We start from the raw sequence: 26,962 nt of genomic DNA on the forward strand, positions 1-26,962 counted from the left end.
GAAAAAAATAACAAGCTTATGAAACTCTTTATTCATCATATTCTATTTACTTTATGCTCTTTATCTTGTCCTTATTTTTCATTAAACTGAATATTATTGATGCAAGTTTCTGAATTACAGATTTTAGTATTTCCTTATCATAATTTTCTAATAACTAGAAACTAGAAGAAATATGTGAAGTTCATTCTCATGGTAAGGGTCAGCCCATCTCAATATTAAAAAAAGGAATACTGGAAGATGTTGTCCATTATGAAATGAGGATAGGAATCTGCCAACAGACCTTCTTGGTGGCTTCCCATAGATTCCAAATAGCTTCCTATGGTGAGGAATGTCCCATTATTTCCTGGCTGACTACTAAATTTGCAGGACATTTTCCCTATTTGGTGATAGGGCAGCTTTTAGTTTGACAGGGATTCTCTGAAGTGTATTTTGCTGTTCATTTGTTATGAACAAACTTGAGTCTTAGGCAATAAGAAGTATATCAGAAGTATATCAACTTACATGTAATAAACAAAAACCACTAATAGGGTTATTCTCTATGAATTGTAATTTCTTTTTGATAGCTGTTATTAAAACTCATGATACAAAGAAGTTGTTTTCATCCATCTGGAATCGTCCAGAATGCAGCTTGAGTTATTCAAGCATTGAATAAATCCAATGTTTTATTCTCTTATCAAGGGAAAAACGATTCTATGTACCAATTTTATAATAATGTGAAATTTCCTGTTCCTTTGCTTGCTTTGCTAATCCAAAAAGCCCCCATGTTCCAAATATCATCATAATGGAGCAACACCGCTCTATTTATTATTATGCCTTTTTGCAATTTTCTCTACAATATGTCAATGTTTTAAAATAACTATTCTAGATCTGGTTAAATGTGTAATGAAAACTGTTTTATTTCCATTTTTACTTACCTCCAAAACATTTGTTCCTTGCACAGAAGCTCCGTACTACTTTTGTTTTCATTGAGCTACCAGTTGTGCTTCCAAGATTTCTTTTTTATTCATTACCAATTCAATTACCAATTACCATGAAATTAGCCTCTTTTTTTGTACCATCACTTTAACAATGACTAATACTGAACCATATTTGACCTGTCAATGTCCTACTTTTCCAGTTTACAGACGTATTTTTGGTGCTTTTGATTAACTTTTTTTGTTCTAATTGCCTTAGGTAATTATGTCAGAAAGGAGAATCCTTATTGCTCTGTAGATCATGCAGGAAAATATTCAATACCTTATTTACTTTTACTTAACTTAGGCTGTTTACATTTATAAAATCCAACTGTTGCTCCAATTCCTTCAAAACATGGAATCAAAAATGTTTTTCAGTTGATTCTAACAACCAGGGAAATGAGGATTTTGCTGGAAATCTGAAAAGTCAATTCAAAATTTGTATGTTCATCCTATCACACAAGTAGATAAATGCTTTTGTAATGTTCCATTCCATCCAAATTTGAGAATATTGCAGTATTAAATCATTAGTAGGAAGACTTTTTAACATGAAAAAAACACATTTTATTGCACTTAATTTATAAGAAAATAAAATTTCTAAGTGAATCAAATCATAGACACAATCCCTTTAAAGGTTTTTCCTCCATCCTGTCAGGTTGTTACATATCTAAAATTAACAAATTGAAATCTGATTTCTTTAAAAGAAACAGACTATAAATAAACCAAAAAAGGAGGAAAAAAAAAAAGATCAGCTAGGATACAGTGTTAAACCACTTTCACAGTTCAACTTGAGTTGTGGCTCTTGGAGAATGAGGCAAATCAATTTGACAATTGCATTCTTTTTTATATGACAACTTTAACAGAAAAACTGAAGCATTTTTGCTTTGTCAGTTACTCACCCAACTGTAACAGCTATTCTCAAATTTTGTAAAACACTACAACCGACCAGCAATTTTGTTTTCACTTTTGAATATTTTTTAAATATATTGTCAGTTTCGTGTCTGTTTATTCCATTCACCACAGCCCTCACAAAGAAACTTCCCCACAGAACAGGCTGCAAGAGCTTTGTTCTAAGGAATGTATTTTAATTTTTGCCCAGGAAAAAAGAAAAAGAAAAAAGAAAATAAGCGTTGCACACACTCTCTTTACTTGCAAGCAAACTTCACTCTAAATTGTCTGAAACTTTTCCATTCACAGCCTCTTAGAGGCACAGTTGGCTCAAGTTTCAGTGGCAAAAAAGTCTCTTCTCTGTAACCAAACTAGAGCAAATTTGGAATTCAGTCTGGGACTAAAACGTCACAGCAGAAAAAAAATAAAAATATTTTTTTTTCCTTTCATTTAGCAGCATAAATAAGTTTGGCCACTGGGAATACAGTACAGGGCTGGGACAACAATCCCATAATTGAAGACCTACTTCTAGCACCAGCATCATATATTAAATCCATCTGAGAAATCTTCAAATCCAGGACAATTTGCCACCTCAGAGTAACTTATGCATTGAAGAACATAGATGGAAGCAAGAGTAAAAGAGATCAACGAAGACTAATACTGTGATTGACATTGGCAATGGTTGGCAAAAAAAAAAAAAAAAAAAAGCTGTAAAACTGTACAAAACAATTCACAGTAAGTTTAGCTTTTCCACACATAAAGGACTCTGCTTTCCCAGATGCTGTCTTGTTTGAAAGACAATAACTGATAATGGAGATATGCATCTCCTTTCTAGAATAAGGTAGAGTAAAAGAACAGGATTAACAAGAATTGTAACAACTTCTACATCTCAACAAAGCTCAGTGATCATTGAGAGGAAAACAGAAAAGAAATAATTGCACCTGGCTTGATACAGAAAGTCACATTTTGCAAAGCTGGCCCTTTCCAAGGTGAAGTCTTTGATGTAAAGAGAAAAGCAAATGCCTCTTTTGTCAGTTACAGTTTTCAATTTTTGTGTCTTCTCTTTTGTAGCCTGTAGGTCTTTAGGATCTGTTGCCCCAAGCCAACATCCTGCACCACCAAGGACAAGGGTTTTGTTTTTTTTTCCTTTTTGTAGAGGGAGGGAGAAAGGACAAGAACATCATTTGCATTTCTGGACAAAATAATCTTTTCAAGCTTCACTTTATATCCACATCAAAGTCCAATACCAGCAGCTTGGTTTCCTCAGTCCCATTCCGGCTTCCAACTGCACACACTAGCTTTGTGTTGGAGGCTCTGATCCGCCATACAACACCTCCACTTCCTCCACTTTCCAATGTAACTAGATTTCGGATAAATTCACCCGTTTTTAAGTCCCATAATTTTACAGTCCCATCATCTGAGCTGGTAATTACAAAGTTCTTGTTGAACTGTAAACAGGTCACAGCACTCTGATGCTTGTTGGGACCTAGAGCAAAAAAAAAAAAAAAAATTCAAAATTAAGCTAGCAAAAAAAGTAACATCAGAGTCTACTAAACTAGCCCTCCCCTCCTCCAAAAGCAAATATGATATTTTTCTATAAAGGTAAAGATTTCCCTTGTCTGGTCATGTCTGACTCTAGGAGGCGGTCCCCATGTCTGTTTCTTAGCAGAGGACGGACATTAAATGAGTTAAAATCCAAAATACAATAGGTGGAGGTTGGTTCTTTCTCCTAGTCCATTAAAGACCTCCAGCATGGAATGCCATCAGAGATCCAGGCCAAACGGCAGGCCCAGGTCTGGAGACAACCAGTGCAACTTGGGCAAAGGGGTACCGTATTTTTCAGAGTATAAGACACACCTTCCCCCCCCCCCAAAAGGGGATAAAAATTTAGGTGCATCTTATACACCGAATGTAGCCCCGCCCACCCACTGGCCCCCACCCTTTGGCCTCTGCCTCGTAGCAGTTATCTCCTTGCAAGCAAACAGCAAGAAAAAACAGCTCCTTTCAGCTTCAACACAGCCTAATTAGCACAAGTTGATTGGATTGGCCTCCCGACTCTCAGCTGATTTGTTCTCAGCTGTTTTGCGCAGGACTCTGCTGCTTGCTGCAAAAAGGTAAATTGCTAGAGCAGATTTCTTTTTTCCTTGTGCTAATCAAGCTATGCTGAAAACGAAAATGAAAGTAAAGCAGGCTGTCTGCTGTAACAAGACAAAATTGCACAGAGGCAGAGGGAGATTTCTTTTTCTTCTTTTCCTCACCAAAAATGGTAGGTGCGTCTTATACTCTGATGCGTTTTATACTCCGAAAAATACGGTATTTATTTACTGGATGTGATATAAAAACTTTTTTCCATATAAGTATAATTTATTAAATCAAAATTTATGTATTACTAATTTTATAGTACTTAACACTGGTTTTACATTTAACTATTTTCTTTGGTTAAAATAAGGAATTTTTTTTTTTTTTTTTTAAAATGCAAAATTTATTTATTGCTGATACATTTATCTTCAGATTTTTCTATGTATTAGGAGACAGATTATTTTAGACTGGTGAAATGTGCATCTGTCAATATTTATTTATTTATTTATTCATTTATTCATTTATTATTATTTATTTATTCTGCCCTTCTCCCGAAGGACTCAGGGTGGTGAACAGTCAAGATCAAATACATAAATATAAAAATTAGAAACAATTTAAAACCAGATTAAATACTTTGGCCCATAATTAAAAATATCCCATTAAAATCCAATTTAAAATTTAAAATAGTTAAAATTAGGCTAGCCCGGCTTGCTGGAATAACAAAGTCTTCAGGGCACGGCAGAAGGTGCGCAAGTCCGGGATCCCACGTACCTCCGGGGGCAGCTCGTTCCAGAGGGCAGGAGCCCCCACTGAGAAGGCTCTCCCCTGGGGGGTCGCTAGTCGACATTGTCTGACCGACGGCACCCCGAGGAGCCCTGCCCTGTGGGAGCGTACTGGCCGGTGGGAGGCCGTCGGTAGCAGAAGGCGGTAGAGTGAACATATGAATGTGTATTTGAAGATGTTATTTGGTACATTGTGCATCTTTTATAAAGGGTAATGGTTCTTCTTTGTCAAGTTAAGCTTGTTTTTTTTTTATATTATGATGTTGGGACAATTTTATGACTTTTAAATGGATTTTGTTACAGTTAAGAGGTGAGTTGAGGAATGTTCAGTTTTATATATGTTAATTAATGTTAAAGCTTTGAATGGATATTTTTGTTGGTAACTGGATTGAAGATGTTATTTATCTGATTTGCTATTAAGAAATGGGTAATGGGATGAAAGGTTTTATATATTTTTTAGCTAAGAGAAGGTAAGGAGATTAGACAATTGTTTATATTTGCCACAAAGCAGGAGTTGTTTTCTTAGGGGAAGGAAAGTTTTTCTTTATACATTTATTTTTCTTGCAATTCTCTCCCCCTCCCCCTTCTATTCTAGCTTCTATTATCTTTAATTGTTTTATTCAGAGCTTTAATAAAATTATTTGGAAAAAAATACTGTACAGGTTTTGTTTTGGTCTCATTCTATAAGAAACCCACACCAAAACTGAATACAATTAATTGTTTCTAATTGTTGTTGCAGCATTACAAGTGTGCTAATCCAACAAAGGTACTTTTGGTGAAAATTTTACTCTATTATTTAAAAAATCAGTTCCTATAGTAGTTGCAGATTTTATTTATGAGGAAGCGTATAAAAATTGAAATATGTTGTCTCAGATTATTTTTCTCACAGAATGCTTCAGTATAGATATAGTATAATTCAGTTGTTTTAGTTGAGAAGCCAACTATTTCTCAGTTTTTCCCTGTTCCCAAAATCTGGTTAAAACTCTTTAATGAATATTCAATTTCAGAGGCATACAAATAGCCAAGCATCTGGTTGGCAGACCTAAAACTACTATATAATTCTGTGGTAGGAATTCTTACATAAATATTTACAGTTTCTTTAACCTTGCTTTCCAAATTACACAATAAGATTTTTCCTTCCATGAAGCATATACCCTTATAAGAGCTTTGAAAGCATCCAACAAAATTCTTGGGTTGTTTTTATTAATTGAAGAAAAATATCTCAAACCTCAAAATCCACCTTGACAATTTAAGAGTGAAGCATTAAAATACCACCTTAAGCAAACTGAACATTTATTTTTAAACCATTTATAATGTATCTGAAGGATGATCAAATATTGTTACCAGAAACAGTGCAAGGAAACACAGTATGGATTCACATAAACACCACTTTTGAACCAATCTTTTAAAAATTATATATAGTTCACAAATATGCAAATAATATATAGTCATGCATACATGTATATAGATTAGTATTGAAACACTTTTATGACTTAGTTACACAAGGCTGTGAAATCTTACCTTGTAACGTCTGTAAACACTGTCCTGTTTTGATATCCCAGATTTTGACGGTAGAATCTGCATTCCCAGACACAAGAATGTTGTCTTTGAGTTCCATTCCACTTGTTAATGACTGGTGACCTGTTAATGTGTGAATGCAATTTCCTGTTTCCACATCCCAAACTCGGATTGAAGTGTCAAGAGATCCACTCACCACATGGATACCATCAAACTATGGGAAAAGAAGTTTACATATATCAACATATTTATATTGAATTGTGATTATTCTTAGTTGCCGAATTATGTTCACAATTTTATCTCTTCAGAATGTAAGTTGATACAAATCTGATATTACCAAGTTCTACATATTAAGAAAATGTATGACAAATTTATCAAAATTATCCATTTTTTCTTAAGGATAAACACTTTGCTTCAGGAAGCTGCTTGCTACTCATTTGGAAAAAAGAAGTCAGTTTTTGACATGGAGTAACTTTTCATTTTAAAAATGGTTCGGTGCATATGTACCTCCATTATTTATAGGAGGTGCAACCTGGAACAATGTTATCATAGTGAAAGTTATTCCCATATATTTAAGTTTAATATGATTTAGACAGGATGCAAGATTTATTTTCTAATATCTACTAACAGACTGAAAAGCATTTCTGCTCACCTGTAATTCTATATCTGAAAAGCATACTACAATGCAGGCCACATTAATGTGTATTTTATTATCAAATCTTTTCAGACATACTAAGATTAAATGTTGTTTCAAATCCTGCAAGATACACTGTCATCACGTAGTAGACTTTATATCTGACCTCTATCGGACAGAATCTACTAATCATTACAGAATCTAATAGTTACTTGTGCTAGCAGCTGCACACCTCTTCATTTACTAATGATACACATGCCATTCTTTGTAAGCAACCTCTTTTTATACTTTGCACTGTATAAATTGATCCATCTTTATGCAAAATAACCAGGTTCAAATCTAGCACTGAAATGTCAGTACCAAAAAAGGGGCATAGTAAGTCTTCTTCTCCCTAGTACAACCTATCCCTGATATTGATGTGGGTAGCCTTAAACAAGCAAACAAGATTTTACTCCCAAATACCTGAACTATGCTCCATTAAGGGATTCAGTTTTCTTATAAGTTAGACAGTACAGATTTGTAGATGTTAATTAGCTCAGCATAATAATGCCAGTGTCATATCTAATAACTGTTTTGTGATATTTCTATTACCAATATTATAGTCACTGACATGTTCTACATTTCACTAACCTCAAATCTAACTATATATATGTTGTGTATGTATGTATGTGTGTGTGTGTATGTGTAACACACACACACACACACACAGAGGGAGGGAGGGAGGGAGGGGGAGAGAGAGAGAGAGAGAGAGAGAGAGAGAGAGAGAGAGAGAGAGAGAGAGAGAGAGAGAGAGAGAGAGAGAGAGAGAGATTCCTATCTAAGAAGTTATTCTGATAAAGTGATTTGTGCTCCAAAGAAGCTTACGTGATAATTTTGTTAGTTTTCATGATATTAGAAAACTTTCTATAATATATGTAGAATTGCTGCTGATGTTCTGTTATTAAACTGGCTTTCAATGAACCTCAATCAGTGGTTATCGACAGCATGCCATGATAAATGTCTAATTGTCAAAAAAAGAATGTAACTTCAAGATCTATAAATCAGATTCTTTAATCTCCACAATGCAATTGAAAAATTTAAAAAATTAATCCTTGTTAAAATATTGTCATGTTTTTCTTTTTTTGTAGCAAGTATAGTAGAAGTAGATCCAATAAATGAAATATGCAATAAGTTCTATTACACTGATTTAAAAATTCATCTTAATGTTTAAAACATTTCTATTTGATTAAATGAAGCAAATTAATCAATGCAACTATATTTACACTTTCTATTTTAGAAGTAGTTATAAGTGCAAGTATGTGCATGAAAAAGAAGACAATTAAAATAAAACTGTTATAACTTTAATATAACTGTTTGCAAAGCAAACAGTATTTTCTTTAAACACAAGTGCCACTATCTCATGGTTCTTATTAATTTATTTCTTATAATAACAAAAAATATCTCTGACACTCTAATGTAAATAGACATTTCTTGTCATTAACAGATACATCCAATGAGAATTATTCATTTTTTTTTTCAATTTAAGTATATTTAAAACTTTGATTCCATCTAAAATCTTTTACCCAATTCATTAGTAATTTATTAGAAAAAAATCTTTACAGATCTTTTTGTAACACAAGAGAACACCATAATAATATATAATAAATATCCCTATTCATTCTCAATGGTTATTATTAATTGCACAAGTTATACAGTTTTAAAAGGTATGCTTAAATTTAGCTCTTTGAGTTAAATTTAAGAAACTCACCTCAAATATATGGATGTGTAGTCAGAACAGCTAGCACATTCCAGATTATCTGGATTGAATTCTTGTAAACGTGCTCTGTGGCACTTTTACAAGAATTCTGAGCACTCTGGCTGTGGTCTGTTTTTTAATGTCATAACACAAAAGATTAGATGAATAGGGAAAAGAAGAAAAAGGAAAATATAGAATGCATAGACCAAATGATTTGACCTCATTGGTTGCCAATAATGTACTGGCTTCTCAGCAAATATTAGGCAACAATTAATTACTCTGGTTGAATACTGAAGGCACAGTACAAAACGCTTACCTGTAATGAATAGACTCTATTAGTATGCCCTTGCAAGGTGTGTAGACAGGTTTCAGTTTCTGGATCCCAAACTTTGACCATGAAATCATAAGCTCCACTAACAACCCTCCTGCCATCATATTGTACACATCGGACTGCAGCTACATGACCCATCAGAACATGTAAACACTGGCCTGTTTCTATGTCCCAAACTCTCAGGGTGGCATCTCGAGACCCACTGACAACTCTAGGAAGTGGAAAAATAAAAATAATGTGGCTGTTTTAGCAGTATTTAGTCCAGACTAAATCCAGGGTTGTATGTTTAAGCAGACATTTAAATTGATCCAATTTATAGATAGGATGATAAAAAATATTTAACTGAAATATTACAACCAGATTTTTAGCCTGAAAAAGAAAATATATTTGCAGTAAATTCTAGGATAGGTTGAGATTAAGACTCTTAAACATCTTTATACAGGTAGTCCTCGATTTATAACAATTGAGCCCAAAATTTCTGTTGCTAAGCAAGACAACTGTTAAGTGAGTTTTGCCCCATTTTATGACTGTTCTTGGTACAGTTGTTAAGTGAATCACTGCAGTTGTTAAATTAGTAACGTGGTTGTTAAATGAATCTGCCTTCCCCACTGACTTTGCTTGTCAGAAGGTCACAAAAAGTGACCAAAAGGCCCCTGGGACCTTGCAATCGTTATAAATAAGAACCAGTTGTCAAGTATCTGAATTTTGATCATGTGACCATTGGGATGGTCACAAGTCACTTTTTCAGTATTGCTGAAACTTAGAACAGTCACTAAACGAATGGTTGTAAGTTGAGAACTACCTGTATTTTTCTTCTATTTAATATCACATTATTTTACTTGGGACACCCGATTACAAAATATTCATATCGATCATGATCCCAGGTTTAAACTACCTGCATGCGTCACACCTTTTAATAATGAATTGAAAGTAGCTTCTTCTGTATATTGATCTGTCTTATATTTTAATATCTTGACTTAGAAACTATAACTGTTTACTTTCTTTGCAAGAAAATGTGCAAAGTACTTTTGTATTCTTTTTTGCATCCTCTTTTTTTTCTCAGGAAACTTTTTGTTTTTAATTTTTCTGAATTTGAACATAAACGAAAGAATAAAATGTATAATGCATAATAGTTTATTTGTATTTACAAGTTGCCTAATATTTTTCTATTAAATATAAAACTTCAACAAACTATATACATAAAATATAAAATATAATACTTAAATACTTAAACATACGAAAGTATGTTTGTTAAGTTTAAAACAAAGAATGCTTACCTTTTTTCATGGAGATGCATGCAACGCACAGTTGAGGTATGCCCATATAATGTATGTATACATTCTCCAGTCTCTGCATTCCACACTTTGAGGGTCCGGTCTGTAGATCCACTAATGATTATATTGTCCCTCATCTGTGAAGACCAGACCCCACCTGTATGTCCAACAAGTGTTCTTAAACACTGAAAATAGACAATTAAATCTGGTTATCATTTAGACAAACAAAAGACAGATGAACTAATACAAATTATTATTGCACATAGTAATATTCTGCATTCTTCAGGCTGATACCTGAGATACTCATGTGGTAACATGAACACAATGATTTTCTCATTGGCCTTCTTCAATTGTTCCATTATATACAAATGGATTAGTGGAACTGCACCAGCAAGTTAGCCAGGATTCATTGAAATATATACTTGATTTGAATCTGATACAGGAACAGCATAAAACTGTATGTTATTGCAACATGTGTAAGAAAGGAACAGGTTGCTTTTTCATGTTACTGCATCTTCAAACTTTGTTGTTTTTTGCTGGCCAGGACTAACGTATATCCCTGCATGAGGGGCTCATGAGACCCATGGGTTGCTCACCTGTTGGAGGGGTTCCTAATTCTAGGAGAATGAGACTTGAATTACAGTCAATTCTATACTTATACTATAGACCCATATTATACTACCAAGAATAAATATATGTGGTTTGTAAACACTACGGCATCCAGATCTCTCTCTGATCTCTCAGGCTGAGACAACAGGCAGAAATACATTTTACCAGCTGCAGCCTTACCCCTTTTCTTAGAAGAAGTTCACTTTAAGGATGCAGAGCTTATGCTGAAAACATCCAAGCTTAAAATGCTCTTCAACAAAACTTTAAATGACAGTGATTTAAATTTGGTTATCTTAGAATTTAAAAAATTCACATTAAAGTTAATAGTTTTATTAATATTACAAATCACTGTAAGCTAGTAGTTTCAGGAATAGTGGTATCAGGGATATAAATACAAACAAATGCTGTTCTATAGAAGGACATTAGTAAAAATCACCATGCAGGTATGGATACGTAATCATTGAGTCAATTGTTTTCATTTTTTTTCAGAGTTCTAGTACATTGCTGATTAATAAACTAATGTGCATTTGTATACATATAAAAACCTCAATATTATTGGGATGAAAATGCAGACGATCTCCCATCCTCCAACTTTATAGTTATAAAACACTTGAAGTTTAAATGCTCAAAACATCTATACTTTCATTTCCAAACCTAGCTTCAAATCAGAATTGGCTTTGACTAAGAGTCTTGCCAACCAACAGCAACATGTCTAGACATTAGGGTTTTTTTTAACTTGAGGGGAGGGAAACTAAAACTCCTTAAAATTAATATAATGTGCACTCCATCCGCCTATCCTAGAGAGGAAATGTATGAAAATCAGAAACTAGGTCTACATTCAATATGACTGAGTCATCTCTACTGAAAGAGGTTTGCAGAAGTATTCATTGTTCCCAATTGATCATTCTTCCCAATTAATAAGAACAAATAAATTCAGATTTACGAGTTCTTCCCTAAAGCATTTATTATTTCTTAGAAGCATTTTCGTTCCAAGAACATAGAGGGTAAAGCATTAAACCATGCTAGAATTAACACTCTTCTGTGGAGAATATTAATAAATATTTGGTTAGATTACAGTTTTTTCAAGCCTCCCTTAAATAGGGTTAGCCACTCAGATTGTTTTGAAATAGCTTTTTTATTAGCCAAGAACTTGCAAACTCCAAGAAATTAACCAGTTTGTAGGAAAGCCACATTGATACGGATTTTATTTCTTTTTTTCAAAGAGGGCTTATAGCAATCCAGCAGAATCATATCCATGAGTGGTTGATATATTAATGTAAGCCAACAATTGAGATAATTTCATGCACAAATTCTATATGAATTATTTTAAATTACAGAGATGATAAATTGATTGATTGATTGATTGACAGACAGACAGACAGACCTCTAGAGATAGAACTAGAGATAGACAGACAGGGTTACTTGAAAACAGCTTTTAAATTTTTTGCTTGAATAATCTAAAAGATTCATAATTTTTATAAACTGCAACTAATTCAACATTTTGGCCAGTGACCTAATTTTAAAAACTAAACTGTGGCTAGTACATATGATACTTGCCCTTTGTCCTGGGCTGGAAAATATTCTAAATAGCCCTATTGTTTCTTTGGGCACTTTCTGCTACTAATTTTAGTTGTGTATAAATGCTGGAAATATGAAAGGCAATTTAATTGGAATTTGAAAGTGCACAGTATTTTAAATATAATGGTTTTCAAATAGGTATTACCCAGACTATAATAAATGAAATGGATTAAATTCTAGTAATTAGTTTGGCTTAGTAGCTTAAATGCCACCATAAAGGTAGTCTGAATTCTAGTGAACAGCGCTAAATGAATTAGCTACATCATCTTCTGAGGAGACACACAAATTATTGTAAATAAACACATATTTGTTATTTAAATTAAATTAAATGCTACATTCTATCTGTAACATTGCATTTTTTCCTGTTTATGCCCTACAATTATGTTAAAATCTTTTAGGGTGGGGTAACAGCTATGTCGGAATACAAGAACTGCTAATATGCTGCCAATGACAATACTGGATTCATATAAAAGAATAGCACATATGTAGGGCAATATATGATGTTGATCTCCACTGCAACATTACAGTGATGAAGTAATACTGCTCAAGTAGTAGTTCAATTTTTGAGCTCAAACATGCATAATAAATTATGGGTTATGAACCTTATATCAGCCCCAGGCTTTGGGTTTTGTTCTCCATCTTGCAAGATGGCCTGTTCTGTTCTAAAGCAGAATACCACATTTCATATATTAATAGGGAACTCTGGTTTAAAATGGGGAGTGAAGTGAATAGGAAAGTATAGAAGATGAAATAGAATCAGAGGTTAATCTATTTACCTTCCCTACTGGTTTGCAAGTGTGCGTGCGTGATGTGCAATTTTGGACCCTCTGCGCATGTGCAAAGCCTTCTGTGCATGTGCAGAGGGTATGAAACAGGTTACTTCCTGGTTTTAACCAGGAAGTAATGACATCTGGGAAGAGCCTCGTGCTGCCGCTTCAGTCTGGTCGTGTGCCAGCTATGTGTCTTGGATGTTTTGTTTTTTTTGGTCTATGACCGCAATAAAGTATGCTGCTGCCGCCGCTACCGGTTCTCCAAACCACCCACTGTCGCCGCTACCAATTTGCCCGAACCGGTAGCATTTCACCCCTGAATAGAACTATACATTACAAATATCAGACTGAATTATAGAAAGCATGTTTTACAAAGCAAGGAATTTGGGATGAACTTTATTAAAAATGCAATAAACATATTTACCTTTCCTGTAACTGCTGACCAAACCTTTAATGTATTATCATCAGAACCACTGACTATTCGGTTACCACAGAACTGTAGACATGTGATTACATGATCATCATGACCTTTGAGCACCTAACAATATAAGATAAAAACCACACATCTCAAACAAAACCAGAATTGATCATACCATTAAAATAAAAATTGTAGTTCTTACTGTTTTTAAATAGGATATTTCTCCTAATACAATGGAACATGTGTTTCATTTAGCTCTCGGCTGTTTAATCCAATTTACCAATTCAACTCATAGCAAGCTGCCATACTGCTATACCATATTTTTCGGTGTATAAGACATACCGGAGTATAAGACGCACCTTAATTTTGGGGGAGGAAATCAAGAAAACAAGAATTCTACCTCTGCCTACCAGCATTTTGGAACGGTCTGGGGGGGAATCTGCCTGGCAGCTTCAGGGAACAAGGGGGGGTGCCATGATTTTCGGCTGATCACCCCTCTGGCTGCCCAGCAGGCAGCTTAGGGCGGGCAATGGTCACAATGACTTCACTCTCCTGCAATGTAGGAGCTGCCGCCTAAGCCCTCTGCGCCCAGGAGCTGAGCAAGCCGAACGAGAGCTCCTAAGAAAAACGCCCCTCCTTTCCAGCCACCACTGCCCGGACTCCCCAATGCAATAATCAGAGCCGCGTTTCAGGCGGTGGCCAGCCAGTTGCCTTGCAATGTGCAGCGGGGAACTGGGAACCGTTTGGATTTGGGGAAGGGATTGCAGCGCTTCCGCCTGAAAGTGCTTTTCTTCCCGTTGGGAATGTGCAATGGGAAGAAAAGCACTTTCAGGAGGAAGGGCTGCAATCCCCTCCCCGAATCCAAAACTGTTCCCAGTTCCCCGCTGCACATTGCAGGGCAACTGGCCGCCCGCCGCCTGAAACGCGGCTCTGATTATTGCATTGGGGAATCCGGGCAGCGGTGGCTGGAAAGGAGGAGCATTTTTCTTTAGGCGCTCTCATTCAGCTCACTCGGCTCCTGGGCGCAGAGGGCTTAGGCGGCAGCTCCTACATTGCTGGGGAGTGAAGTCATTGCGGCCATTGCCTGCCCTAAGCTGCGTGCTGGGCGGCCAGAGGGGTGACCAGCCGCAAATCGTGGCACCCGCCTTGTTCCCAGAAGCTGCCGGGCAGATTCCCCCCCCCTTCAGACCATCCCAAAGAGGGTTGTTCCTCAGGCTGTGCCCCGACCCAGATCCCTGCCACCTGGAACTGCCCAAAAATGGCCGAAGGGTGGGGGCCGGCGGGTGGGCAGGGCACAGCCTGAGGCGTATAAGACGCATCCATATTTTCACCCCCTTTTGGGGGGGTAAAAAGGTGCGTCTTATACACCGAAAAATACGGTAACATGATTTATCTTTCCATGCTTCTTTCTAGTAACATTTTCCTACTATTAATTGTGACTCCATTTTCTATATGTATATATAGGCTGTTTCAAATCAGCAACATTACAAATCCAGCTGAGTCTCTGCTGATTTTTTACTAACCCTGATATCTGGATTTCATTACTCACTGGACTAGGAAAGAAGAAAAATTAGACAAAAATGTTTGGCTCAAAAAAGCAGACTTCTTCTCTGTTCACTGGTGAAATAATTTATATCATACTTTTTTCCATAAAAAATTAAAAGGCATTCACAAGCTTTATGTAAACTTCTATATGATAATGTTTGCATAGGCAAGTCCCTTACTAGTTCTTCCATTAGAGGAACTAATAGATCTAAATATCCCAAAGATGCTTTTTCAAGAGGTAACTGGACTTCCTTGTTTTTTGTTTTTGTTTTTTTTAACATGTTTCACTTCTCATTCAGAAAGCTCCTTCAGCTTAAGAAGCTTCTTGGATGAGAAGCAAAACATCTTCAAAGATTGTATTTCAAATTATTTGAAAAAGCACCTTTGGGACAACTATGACCTGGATGACTAACAATCTCCATAGACATATTAGATCTAAAGTTGATTAATTTGTACAAGACTGAATTATATGCCTGCAGACATTGCTGTGATTTAACATATATTAAAATAATGCTATTTTTCTTTTCTCATAAGCCCCAGTAACATTCCTCAAAAATTTCTGTATCTTAATTTTGAAGACAAATCTATTATATTATGGCTTTTGAAAATAAATATTGTAATAAAAGAATGCCTAACTGAATTGCTCTTCACTAAGATACAGCAACATAGTTTTCATTATGCACTACAGTAATGGACTAATCTTGGTCTTAGAAACAAATAAATTTAACTGAAAAAGCCACAAAATTAACATCTGTAGCAATTATTTACACAGTAAAAGATTTGGCAGTATGGTTATTTTATCAGTAAAATCTGGCAGTGAAAAGTTCATTTCATCTTTATGACGTATTAAGGTAAGACATATACATCTTCCTAGGAGATTCTTGCAGCAACCTGTTATGGTTTGAAAACAACTGGAGATTTTGCTTTTCAATCTAACTTTGTTAAATATTCTCCTAGTTTGAATTATTTAGTACTTAATCTGTGAGGTATCATGACCAAATTCAAGTTCCATAAACTATGATTAACCATAATACTATTGGTTAAGTGGCATGTATTTACAGTCACATCCAATTTTGTTAATACACATTGATAAAGGTATAACTTGATGCCTTGGTATATTGAAGGAGCACCTTTAACTGTTTGCAAAGTTCACAAAAGGATAACACCATTGGAACTGATGATTTAATTGTTATATTTTGCATACTATAATTTGCCTTATTTTTAGAAATATTTGCCCCCTTCATTTGGTAAAACCCTTACAATTTCAGAAATCCATAAAGAAAGCAAGTATCTCTTAATGTAGGATATTATACCTGCTAGGGAGCCTCTGGAAGGAAGAAAAGCCACAGAGACCAGTAAGATATAGAGTAGCTTCCATTATTCAGAAAATGGATATGTTCTGAGCAGTTTTATCTACCATAATTTCTATCTTGAATTTTTCAATAAATAGCATTGAAAACTGAATACAGCTCACTTTTAAATTCAATTTTTGTTGACTGTGAAAATTAACATATAAATGGAAGCATTTATACATTTTGTATAGGATATGCTAAATTGCATGTATGTATTAAAATGGATATAGCTGCCAGCATAACAAGAATTGGTAAAATGGTTTTGAGCTGCCGTACTTATAACATGTGAGAGAAAAAGATAAGATAATACAAAATATTGAAGCTGAACTTTTGCAAATTATTTGAACAAAGTTAGATTCTTAAATATTAAAAATAATCAGAACAGACCAATACTAAGATGTGATTTTTCTATGTTCATAATAGTCTATTCAAAGACATTTGGTTACCTTAGGAGATTTAAGTTCACCTCGCCGCCAGTTAGTATCAATTCTGTGCTGTCTGATGTAAGCACTTTTCCATGGGCTATGAATAAAGCCAGGCTTTATTACTTTTCTCCTCTTGATATGTAACGGTTCATCAATTCCTATATATTTTAAACAAACCCAAAATGATGTTAGTTGCATGTTTCATTACCCTCCCTTTCCAAAATGATAAACTATTGCCAATTGTGTAACATACTTAGCGATGTCTCACCTGTTTGTCATGCAACTCAAAACTATTCTATCCTCTATCCAATTTACCCTAAAGCCTTACCCTAGAACCCCTATTTATTTACTCCTATTATCTCAAAAATCTCATTTAAACTTTTTAAATTAAATATTAACTATTCTCTGTATAATAGCTGAGCTGCTGTTACTCATTTTCAAGCTATTTTCAAACTGGAGGAACATGAGGCACATCTCTTTCTGTTCTTTGAATCTACAAACAAAAGGCTCAGCAGCTCTCAGGTGAATTCTAGAATTCCAGCTTCAAATATCAGAATTTGTATTTATTGGCTTGCTTGATTTAATATAGCAAGTTAACACATATTTGGATCTGTATTGCTGGTGAAATATAAATATTCAAAATAATGATCTTTCCATAACCAAAGGCATTTTTTCAACGAGTCTCAGAAGATAAAAATTTTAACCTTACCTTCTTCTCTGCACTTCTCTCTCCATAGAAGATTGTCTTCTGCCAGAATTCTCCAGTATCGACATGTTTGTGCTGCCTGCAGCAAGTCCTTGGGATCCAGGAAAGAAAGCACATATAGAGCCAGCTACAAAAATTTAAAAAAAAAAAAAGTGGGTTGAAACTCATTGAAAGAATTAGGCAATTTACTGGGCTTTATAGATTCACTTATATAATCAAGAAAGAGTGATTATAACAAACACAACATGCATAATGCTTGTATCTTCCCAACTTCTCCAAAATCCCAAGAAATACCCTTGAATTTTAGAGGCTACGATGACGACAACGACTAATGTGGAGTCCTTGGTACTCTCTTAACTTAATTGTTTGCTTGCGGATATTTCATTACCCTGCTGGGTAACATCAACAATATGAATGTCTATGGGGTTTGCTCCCGTATTAATATTCAGTAGCCTATTTTCGTGATGGTGGGGTTTTGTCCTTGGTAGTTCTTTGATTATGGCATTGTTTTCTGCTTCATTGTTTCTCTGATGGAAATTCCAGTTTATCTGGTGTTAGCTGTTGGAAGGAATGTATTATGATCTTTTTGTTTCCTTCTTAGCTTTTCTATTGTATTGTTTGAACGGTGTATAAATATGGTTTATATGGTGTCGACTTATGGCTGATTTGTCTGAATGCTAAACTTCCAGGAATTCCAGAGTGTTTTGGGATTTAGATTGGCCTAAGACGCTCACGAGCCAGCTTGCTCACAAACCAAATTGTAGCCAGCAGTCTATAAACCACAAGATCCGCATTAAACATAAAATCAGATAGGGTTCTCTCTCAGGCCTAGGAAGGAGGCAATGGCAAACCACTGGGAACCAGTTTGATCTAGTGGTTAAGGTATCAGGCTAGAAAACCATACATCTCTCCTTAGGCATGAAAGCTAGCTGGGTGACTTTCAGCACTCATTCTCTCTCAGTCCAACCCACCTCACAAGATTGTTGCTGTGGAGAAAATAGGAGGATGAAAGAGTATTATGCATGTTTGCCCTGTTGAGATACAATATTTTTAAAAATAATTAAAATAATAAATGGAGGATAAAAATAAATGAATAACCCACTTCCAAAAATCTTGCCAAGAAAACTGCAGGGACTTGTCTGGGCAGTTGTCTTGACTTGAACACACACATATGCACACCACACACACACAAAAGGATTTTCCAGTTGAAATTGTGATTTAGTCAATTCATGTGTGGTGAGATCATGGAGTTTTTATAGTGTTGCTTTCATTGGATGCATTCTTCTGCCATGTTCAGACAACACCAAGGACCCCACCTTTCAAACCTGAGCTACATATATTCTCTTCTATTGGAATCATATATAGGTGTCAAATGCTTCAGAAAGCATGCAAATGGGAGATAATTGCATGTAGCAAACCTTGATTAAGAAATGACTATTTTTCTGTATGAATGCCTACGACAACATGCCCTGCCCACCAGTCAGATATAAGCCTCTAATAAACTGCACAGCTGGATGGAAAATAACTCAACAAAGCAATTGATAAATGATGTGGCTAATGATCATAGATGCTCACAAACACCAGCACACCATAAATAATCTCAAGGAGAAACTGGAGCAATCCCTAACCCTAGAACACAGAAAAATGCTGATAACCCATCAAGATTAAATCTCTAAGACAGAGTATCCATGAATAGAAACTAGCTGTTAGAAGACACATGAAAACTCCTTAATCTCATAACACATGGTCACATTCAACCATAGTTTCAATTGTGAAACTGTGAGCATCCAAGGTAAATCCAAAAATGCTAGGGAATTCCTGGAAGATTCAGACAAATAGCCATCAATAGACACGCAGAAATAAACCATATTTACTCTCCATTAAAAAGAGACAGTAAGAAAGCCAAAAAGGAAACCAAAAGACCAGAACACATCTTCTTCAACAATCAACATCCAAATAAGCAGAGATTAATACCAGATAAACCCTTAAGCAGAGAACAATACCCTAATTAAGATACTGGGGGCAGGGGACGACGACGACGGACACATCTCCACCAAAACTAGTAGGGGAAGCTACTGAATATTAATCAGGGAGCAAATCCAAAGTCACTCACATTGATGATGTTACCCAGCAGGGTAATTAAACTTCTGCAACCAACCATGCTCAGAAAGCACCAAGAAATCCACAGTTCAACCGTGAACTACATACAGTCTCCTCTATTGGTACTACTGATGTATTTCAAATGACCAGGTTACGGTAAAAATAATAAAATAGTAGAACAGACTTTAATTTTTGAGAATAAGTGGAATTTCTATATAAATAATAAGAAGAGTTGAAGACCTAATTTAAAAAACAATGGATTTGATAAGAATGGTTTCTGAGGAAAACAGGTTGCAACATAACTGCAACATAACTGCACAATATAACCTGTGATTCTAATTATTTTGCTAAAAATAAATGACAAGTTCATTTATGAGGTGATCCTGAGCTATGAAACTCTATATAACAATATTATATTGCCTTATTTATTTAATGAAGCATTATATATTTTAGTCTCCTTGATTTAATCAAAAATATTTATAGTTCTGCACTTCAATTTTCTTCAGTTCTTAATCTGGTAATTTATGCTCTCTAAAATGTGCATATTGTCCTAAATGTCCTTAATAGTATTGAGATATTTTAACAGGCTAAAAACCTAATTCAAAGCAATTATATAAATATGATTGGACATGATTGGAAAGAAACAGAACGTAAATGAAAAAGAATATAAAAGAAAAATACTATATTTTATACTCAAATCATTGAATTAGGACAAATTAGGAGAATTAGGACAAATTATAAGTAAAGGTAGTAGTTCTAAATCTACTTTATTTTAGTAGTTCTAAAAGAAAACTGTAAAGTCTAAGACTCTAAATACTTCCACTTTAAGGGACATGTTTGAGTGCAAGGAGAGTAACTTAGAACAAATTCAAAGTATTTCTGAACTAATCATAATCCTATGTTCTCAATTACAGGCTGGTTTAGAAAATTATAGAGTTAAGGGCCATTAGAAATTACCTCTTGAATATATCTGCCAGACCTCCTTCCAAACCCTTTACCTGCCATAGGATTCATCTGTAAATTATTTTGTGCAACAAATCAATTTGTTGCATCTTCATGTATTTCTTTATGTGATACACGATGGTCGAGGACTACCTATATACCAGGGGTTCCCAAGCCCTCAGGCCACAGCCCACTACCAGGCCGTGGCCTATTTGCAATTGAGCTGTGCAAGCGACAGGCTGGCGTGTGTGCACACATGCACACAGCTCAACTTGTAGAAGTCCAGGTGCATGTGCGCCATCCTGCCGCTTGTTCAAGTTGAGTTGCATTTGCGTGTGCGCACCAGCCCACTACTCACATGGCCCAATTCCCTTCTCCCCCCCCATCGGTAATTAGTATGGGGCCAAATTTATTTAATATGTTTTTTAAATTGTTTTTAAAATTGTATCTGTTTTATCTATGGCTGTTCACCGCCCGAGTCCTTCTGGAGTAGGGCGGTATAGAAATCTAAATAAATTCAAACTCAAACTCAAAACAAGCCACAAAGGTTGGGGGAGGCGCTGCGGTATACAATGTTGAATTTCTAAAGGCTACCAAACTCTTTTAAATGAATCAGTTTGATGTAGTGGTTAAGGCATCAGATACAAACTGGAGGGCTATGAGTTCTATTCCCATCTTAAGCACAAAGCTAGTTAGCTGACCTTGGGATTGCCACTCTCTTTCAACCCTAGGAAGAAGACAATGGTAAGGTACTTCTGAAAAACCTTGCAAAGAAAACTGCAGGGACTTGTTCAGGCAGCTGCCAAGAGTAAATCAAAAAATTAAAAACACCTAGCTTAAAGAAACCCTCCAGATAAACCTCACCTGACTCTTGTTTGGGAAGCCGTTAGGTAATTGGGTAGTTGCTGTGCTTTAAAAAAAAGGCCCAAGGCTTCTATCAGGCTCCCAACACTGGCTACTGAACTGGTTAACTGCTATAATAAGCTTTTCAAATGAGAACATATAACTGTTCTAAATCCAGGCTACTCACCCTCTCCATTTTCCATGTCAAGACTACCACTTTGTCAAAGACCACAAAACACATATTTGGGAATTATTAATATATCCCTCTATATTCAATTTGATCTTCATAATATGAGACAAGACAATGTTCCATCCCATAATTAAGTCTGAATCAGAATATTAGTTCATTCCTTAAACTGAATAACAAAATTGAAGATATTGCTGGGAAGCAGACAGTAAAGTTGGGAAGCAGCATGGAATGCAGCAATCTGAATTACTTTCTTTTAGGCCAAAATTGTCATCATTTTGCACCATAATACCTGCGCTCTCTGTGCCTTCCTTTCCCTATGCACATTGCAACAAAACATAAAACCTCAAATATGTTTAGAATGTTCAATTTCCTGAAATACAATATAGGCAATGGAAATGATTAAAAATACAGTCAACCAAACAACATCTATCCTGATAGGCTGAATGTGGCTGTTCAATACTAGCTAATGCATTTTAAAAGTACATCCATCAAAACAGGATGATATACTGTTAAATGTGTTCATTAAAATTTGCCAAAAGATATTGGGACTGGGAGGGGAAAGGTGTTTGACAAAATAAGCTTACACTCAAAATTATACAGAATTCTCATGACATTTTTTCAACCCTACTTCACAGATTGGCAAAAAAACAATTAATTGAAACATAAAGCATTCTTTGGAAAAATGGTGAATTAAAAAAATGATTAAAACCTACTTGTCCACTTAATCTTTCCTTTCTAATTAATACTTAGCACATGTATTCCCTGTGACAACTTTACTGATATTCTTCAAAGACACAGTAGACATCCTTCTATGAGAAAGGATTTTAAGTAAACTGAACATTTAATTTTTAGGCAAAAGATTTGAAGAAATAACAGCAGGGTCTTATATTTAAGCTCATTCTAGCAAGAATCATTTACATATTTCTGGGGCTTTACCAACTTTTATCTGTGGATTGGGTGGCATTTCCCTAGTCAGAGCATTTCTTTCTTGGTCAAGGAGCAGATGACCTCTTTGGTTAGGAAGGTCTTTTTATATATTCATCTGATGGGCCAATTGCACCCTTTACTGGATTGGGAAGTCCTACTCATGATCATTCATACCTTAGTCCCCGCCCATTAAAATAATTGCAATATGTTTAACATGAGACTATCCTTGAACACCACTCAGAAACTACAATTGTTACAGTATGGTTGGCACCAGCTGTACCCTCTTATAACACTATTACAGGTAGGCCTTGACTAAAAAATCATTTGTTTAGCAACAGTTCAGTTACAACGGCACTGAAAAAAAGGACTAACAACTAGTCCTCACAACCTACGACTGTTGCAGCATCGCCATGGTCACGTGATCAAAATTCAGGCTCTTGGCAAGTGGCATATATTTACAATGGTTGAAGCATCCCAGAATCATTTGCAACCTTCCCAGCCAGTGTCTGACAAGCAAAGTCAAGGGGGAAGTGCTTAATGACTGCAAGATTCACTTAAGACCTTCGGTGATTTGTGGCAAGCGAGAGTCATAAAATCTCACTTAACAACCCCCCGAGTTAAGAACTGAAACTCTGGTCCCAAATATTATTGTAAATTGAGGACTACCCGTATACAAGTTGTATTAGTTATTAGTAGGCTTGTGAATTCAATTCAAGGTGCTAACTGTTATCTAATATGTCCTGCGTGATATAGAAGCAGGACTGGTTGTATCCTATTATGTCTGCCCATTTGATAATATCCAAAGTCAGCATGCTTTGGGTCTCATCTATTAAACACTGTCAATTCATGAAGTGTGGTGTCTCTGTCATTGTATATGCCCTCTGGAATATTTCCTTCAACATCTAACCAAACCCAATTTTATCTGCCTTCAAGAAAGCACTGAAGACCAGGCTCTTTTTGCAGTCACTGAGATAAGGCATAAAGAGTGCCCTTTAGTATGGTTGAATAATTTGTCATTGTCTACCCATCCTCCTCTGCATGGTTGTAAGAATTTTGTTTTAACTGTTCTACTGTTTTAAAATGTGTGAGCTAACCAGGGTGATGTATAAATAGGTGGCCATAAAAACTGAATAAATGAATGAATAAGACTTGTCTATGTTTAAGATTGCAATAAAGATTTATATATTTAAATAAATAGGTTCTCTGTTTACTTAGTTCAAGGAAAATTCTACAAACTCTACAAGAGATTATGTCATACAAAATGAAACTAGTCCCCCCAGGAAAGATAATATGCAACCTTCGGGAAGGTAGATGACAACAACATAGAAAGTATTTAATCTAAATTATTTTAAATTAGTTGTAAAGCTTCAAAAAAACTACAAATAAAAAATGACCATAACAAAAAGTAAGTTAGTCAATGAAATAAAGTCACTGGTCTCATAAGCATTTTTATTTAAGCTAAGAACTACATTATTAAATCATAGCAGTTTTCATCTTCCAGACTTTTTTAACACCAATTAACAGTGTTATGCTGAAAATATTGAGGACTATAATTAGTTAGGAAATGCTTAAGGGTGGCAAATGATAGATTATATAGTCAAACAGTACCCAGAGCCCAATATTAAATAAGAATCCTCACCTCTTTGGGGAGCAAGGAAATGAAATCTCTTTGAAACTGGGGTTCGATCACTTGCATCATATGTTTCACTTGGGTAGGTTCACAACTATCAATCAATTCATCTAAGGCAAGCAACTTCTCTGGTCCACTCCAGCTCTGAGAGATACAAAATTGCATGTACTTTTCATACTATTGTTTCAATAAACTGTACTTAGAAAATCTTTATAACATTTGGAAACTGTTATAATGAACTCCTGAAGTAGAAAAATATTCTTATTTTATTTAATCATTTAAATTCACTGGTCAGCTATTTCCAGTGGACTTAGGGTGGAGTACAATTAATATACAAAAAACCAGCAAGATATATTAAATCAACAGACATCCTAGACTGAAATACTCTGCTAACAAATCGCACAATACAAAACAGGGGACATTAAATGTGATAAATATCAACCCCATGTTGGGACTAGAGTCAGGTTTTCAAGGCTTTCTGAAACCCTAAGAAAGATTACTAAAATTACTAAAACCTAACAGGTATGTTTAAGAGAACCAGTTTGGTATAGTGGTTAAGGAATAAGGCAGGCAAGAAACCAGGAGTCCATAGTTCTAGTCCCACCTTAAGCACAAAGCCAGATAATGACATTGGGCCAGTCAGTTTCTCTTAGCCCTGAGAAGGCGGCAAGGGCAAGCTACTTCTGAAATCTTGCCAAGAAAACTGCAGGGACTTGTCCAAATAGACACCAGAGTCAACACTGACTCGAAGACACAAACATAATAGTTATAGTTAGCAGAATGTAAGCAAAAACAGATGTGCAGTTATACAATTTTTTAAAGTTTTAAATAAAAAGAAAACAGATTAAATCAGGAGTTCTATATTCATAGTTTTTAGCAGTTATCTGCAGATAACCAAGTGATCAAAGCTGTACTCATTTGTATTTTTGTGTGACATCAACACAGATAACAAAGGAAGCGACTACCATTTTGACTTTTTTGAAAAATACCCCCTAAATGTGGGTTAGACAGCATTACAATCAGATGGATTCATAACTGGCTGACAAACTGCACTCAACATGTAGTCCTTAATAGAACTGCATGTATATAGAGAAGCATGCAGCTGACACTCTGGAGTGCAGAAAAGAACACAGATAATTAGGGACTGGAGGTTAAAATGTATGAAGAATGGCTGCAGGAATTGGTATATCTAATCTAACTAGGGCTGACGTGACAGCAGTCTTCCATTATCTAAGGGGCTGTCAGAAAGAAGAGGGGTTCATCCTATTCTCCAAAGCATCTGAAGGCAGGACAAGAAGTAATGGATGGAAATTTATCAAGGGGAAATCCAATCTAAAACTAAGGAGCAATTTCCTGACAGTGTGAACAATAACTCAATGAAATGGCTTGCCTCCAAAAGTTGAGGTTTTTAAGAGATTGGACAGCCATTTGTCCAAAATGGTATAGTGTCTCCTGCTTGAGCAGGGGATTGGAACTAGAAGACCGCTAAGGTCCCTTGCAATTTTTTTATTCTGTTCTATTATGGATTCCTGGAGTTAGTTAGCAATGAAAAATGCCACATATTCAGTCTTTAAAATGTACTTCCTTAAACATGACTATGCAAATTATACCGATAAGCATAGATTGCTATATTGTATTATGATTCAACAATCAGAAAGTATCATTTGAGATTTTGGAGTACGTAATTTGCTCACTGACTGCAAATAAGGTCATTCTTATATGGACACAGAAAATAATTTAATGGTATTTAAATCCCTGATGGTTAAGTATTTTACATGCTTGTTTTGACTGTATGAAAATTCTGCTGACAATTAGATGTCAAAATACCTGAACATGCAAGATATTACTAAAATTTCCTTATAATTAAGATACATATTAATAATTGAATCAGCTCACCCTTCTATACTTTAAAATAGGATTAACAATTAACAATCCTATTTAAAATTTGCCACAATAAATCACTTTCTCTTTATGATTACCCAATTCTTTAACGTCCATGAAAGATGAATAATTATGTTTCTTTTGCGTTATGGAAATTCTCTATACACTTTTATAAGTATCAGATATACTTTTGCCAAATCTGACTCCGTCAGTTAGTTCATTTGAGCTCAGAGTTCCTCAAATTAAGCACCCAGGTTGCATTATGCTCTGTTCACCCTGGAGATATATCTAGTACATGTATGTTTTTCGGTACTTCTTGCTTTGTTATATACCACCCAGAACCTTGTGACACTTCACCTTTTTAAAAAATATATTTATTTCAAGAAAGTTGCATTAGGATGAGATTTTTAGGAAGCAGAAATCCTACATGGGACATTTTCTAACATATTTAGGGAATCAAAACATGCATGCAGTTTTAATAATATGCATTTTTGTTCTTGAATAATATTCATGTTCATTGTTTGATTGTATATTTTTTAAAAGTATTTTGGAATTATATAATTAGGCTTATTCAAGAAGTATTAATTTTGTTACTATTATTCACTAATTTTATAACAATTCAACGTAGTCTAATAAGGAAGATTGATTTTTAGTTTTTTAGGTTTCATGCTAGTAAATAGCTAATATGGTATATTACATGCTGAACTGATATTTTTAAATATCCAATGGCAGTAACTATATTCAACTACACTAAAAAAATTGAAATTACAACATGCTAATTTCTATGGATGAATGTTATTGCATTTAATCTTTCTTAAACCAATACTACACACAATGGTTTCTATATTAAGT

General features: G+C 35.1%; 1 protein-coding gene across 2 annotated transcripts in view; it reads right to left on the reverse strand.

The window, feature by feature from the left end:
* Positions 1 to 1,560: 1,560 nt before the first annotated feature.
* FBXW7 (F-box and WD repeat domain containing 7) overlaps positions 1,561 to 26,962 on the reverse strand; it is a 72,038-nt gene continuing 46,636 nt past the window's right edge. For both annotated transcript variants that reach the window (XM_070948739.1, XM_070948740.1), the window contains exons 4-11: positions 24,239 to 24,373; positions 17,601 to 17,724; positions 16,913 to 17,049; positions 13,576 to 13,689; positions 10,198 to 10,379; positions 8,906 to 9,131; positions 6,224 to 6,434; positions 1,561 to 3,327 (exon numbers count right to left, since the gene is read on the reverse strand). In XM_070948739.1, the coding sequence (XP_070804840.1) occupies positions 3,059 to 3,327; positions 6,224 to 6,434; positions 8,906 to 9,131; positions 10,198 to 10,379; positions 13,576 to 13,689; positions 16,913 to 17,049; positions 17,601 to 17,724; positions 24,239 to 24,373 (1,398 nt within the window). In that variant the 3' untranslated portion in view covers positions 1,561 to 3,058. The remainder of the gene's footprint in view (positions 3,328 to 6,223; positions 6,435 to 8,905; positions 9,132 to 10,197; positions 10,380 to 13,575; positions 13,690 to 16,912; positions 17,050 to 17,600; positions 17,725 to 24,238; positions 24,374 to 26,962) is intronic.

Source organism: Pituophis catenifer, unplaced genomic scaffold, assembly GCF_029215685.1.
Source record: "Pituophis catenifer annectens isolate HBS135680 unplaced genomic scaffold, rPitCat1.0.hap2 SCAF_8, whole genome shotgun sequence".
Taxonomy (NCBI): domain Eukaryota; kingdom Metazoa; phylum Chordata; class Lepidosauria; order Squamata; family Colubridae; genus Pituophis; species Pituophis catenifer.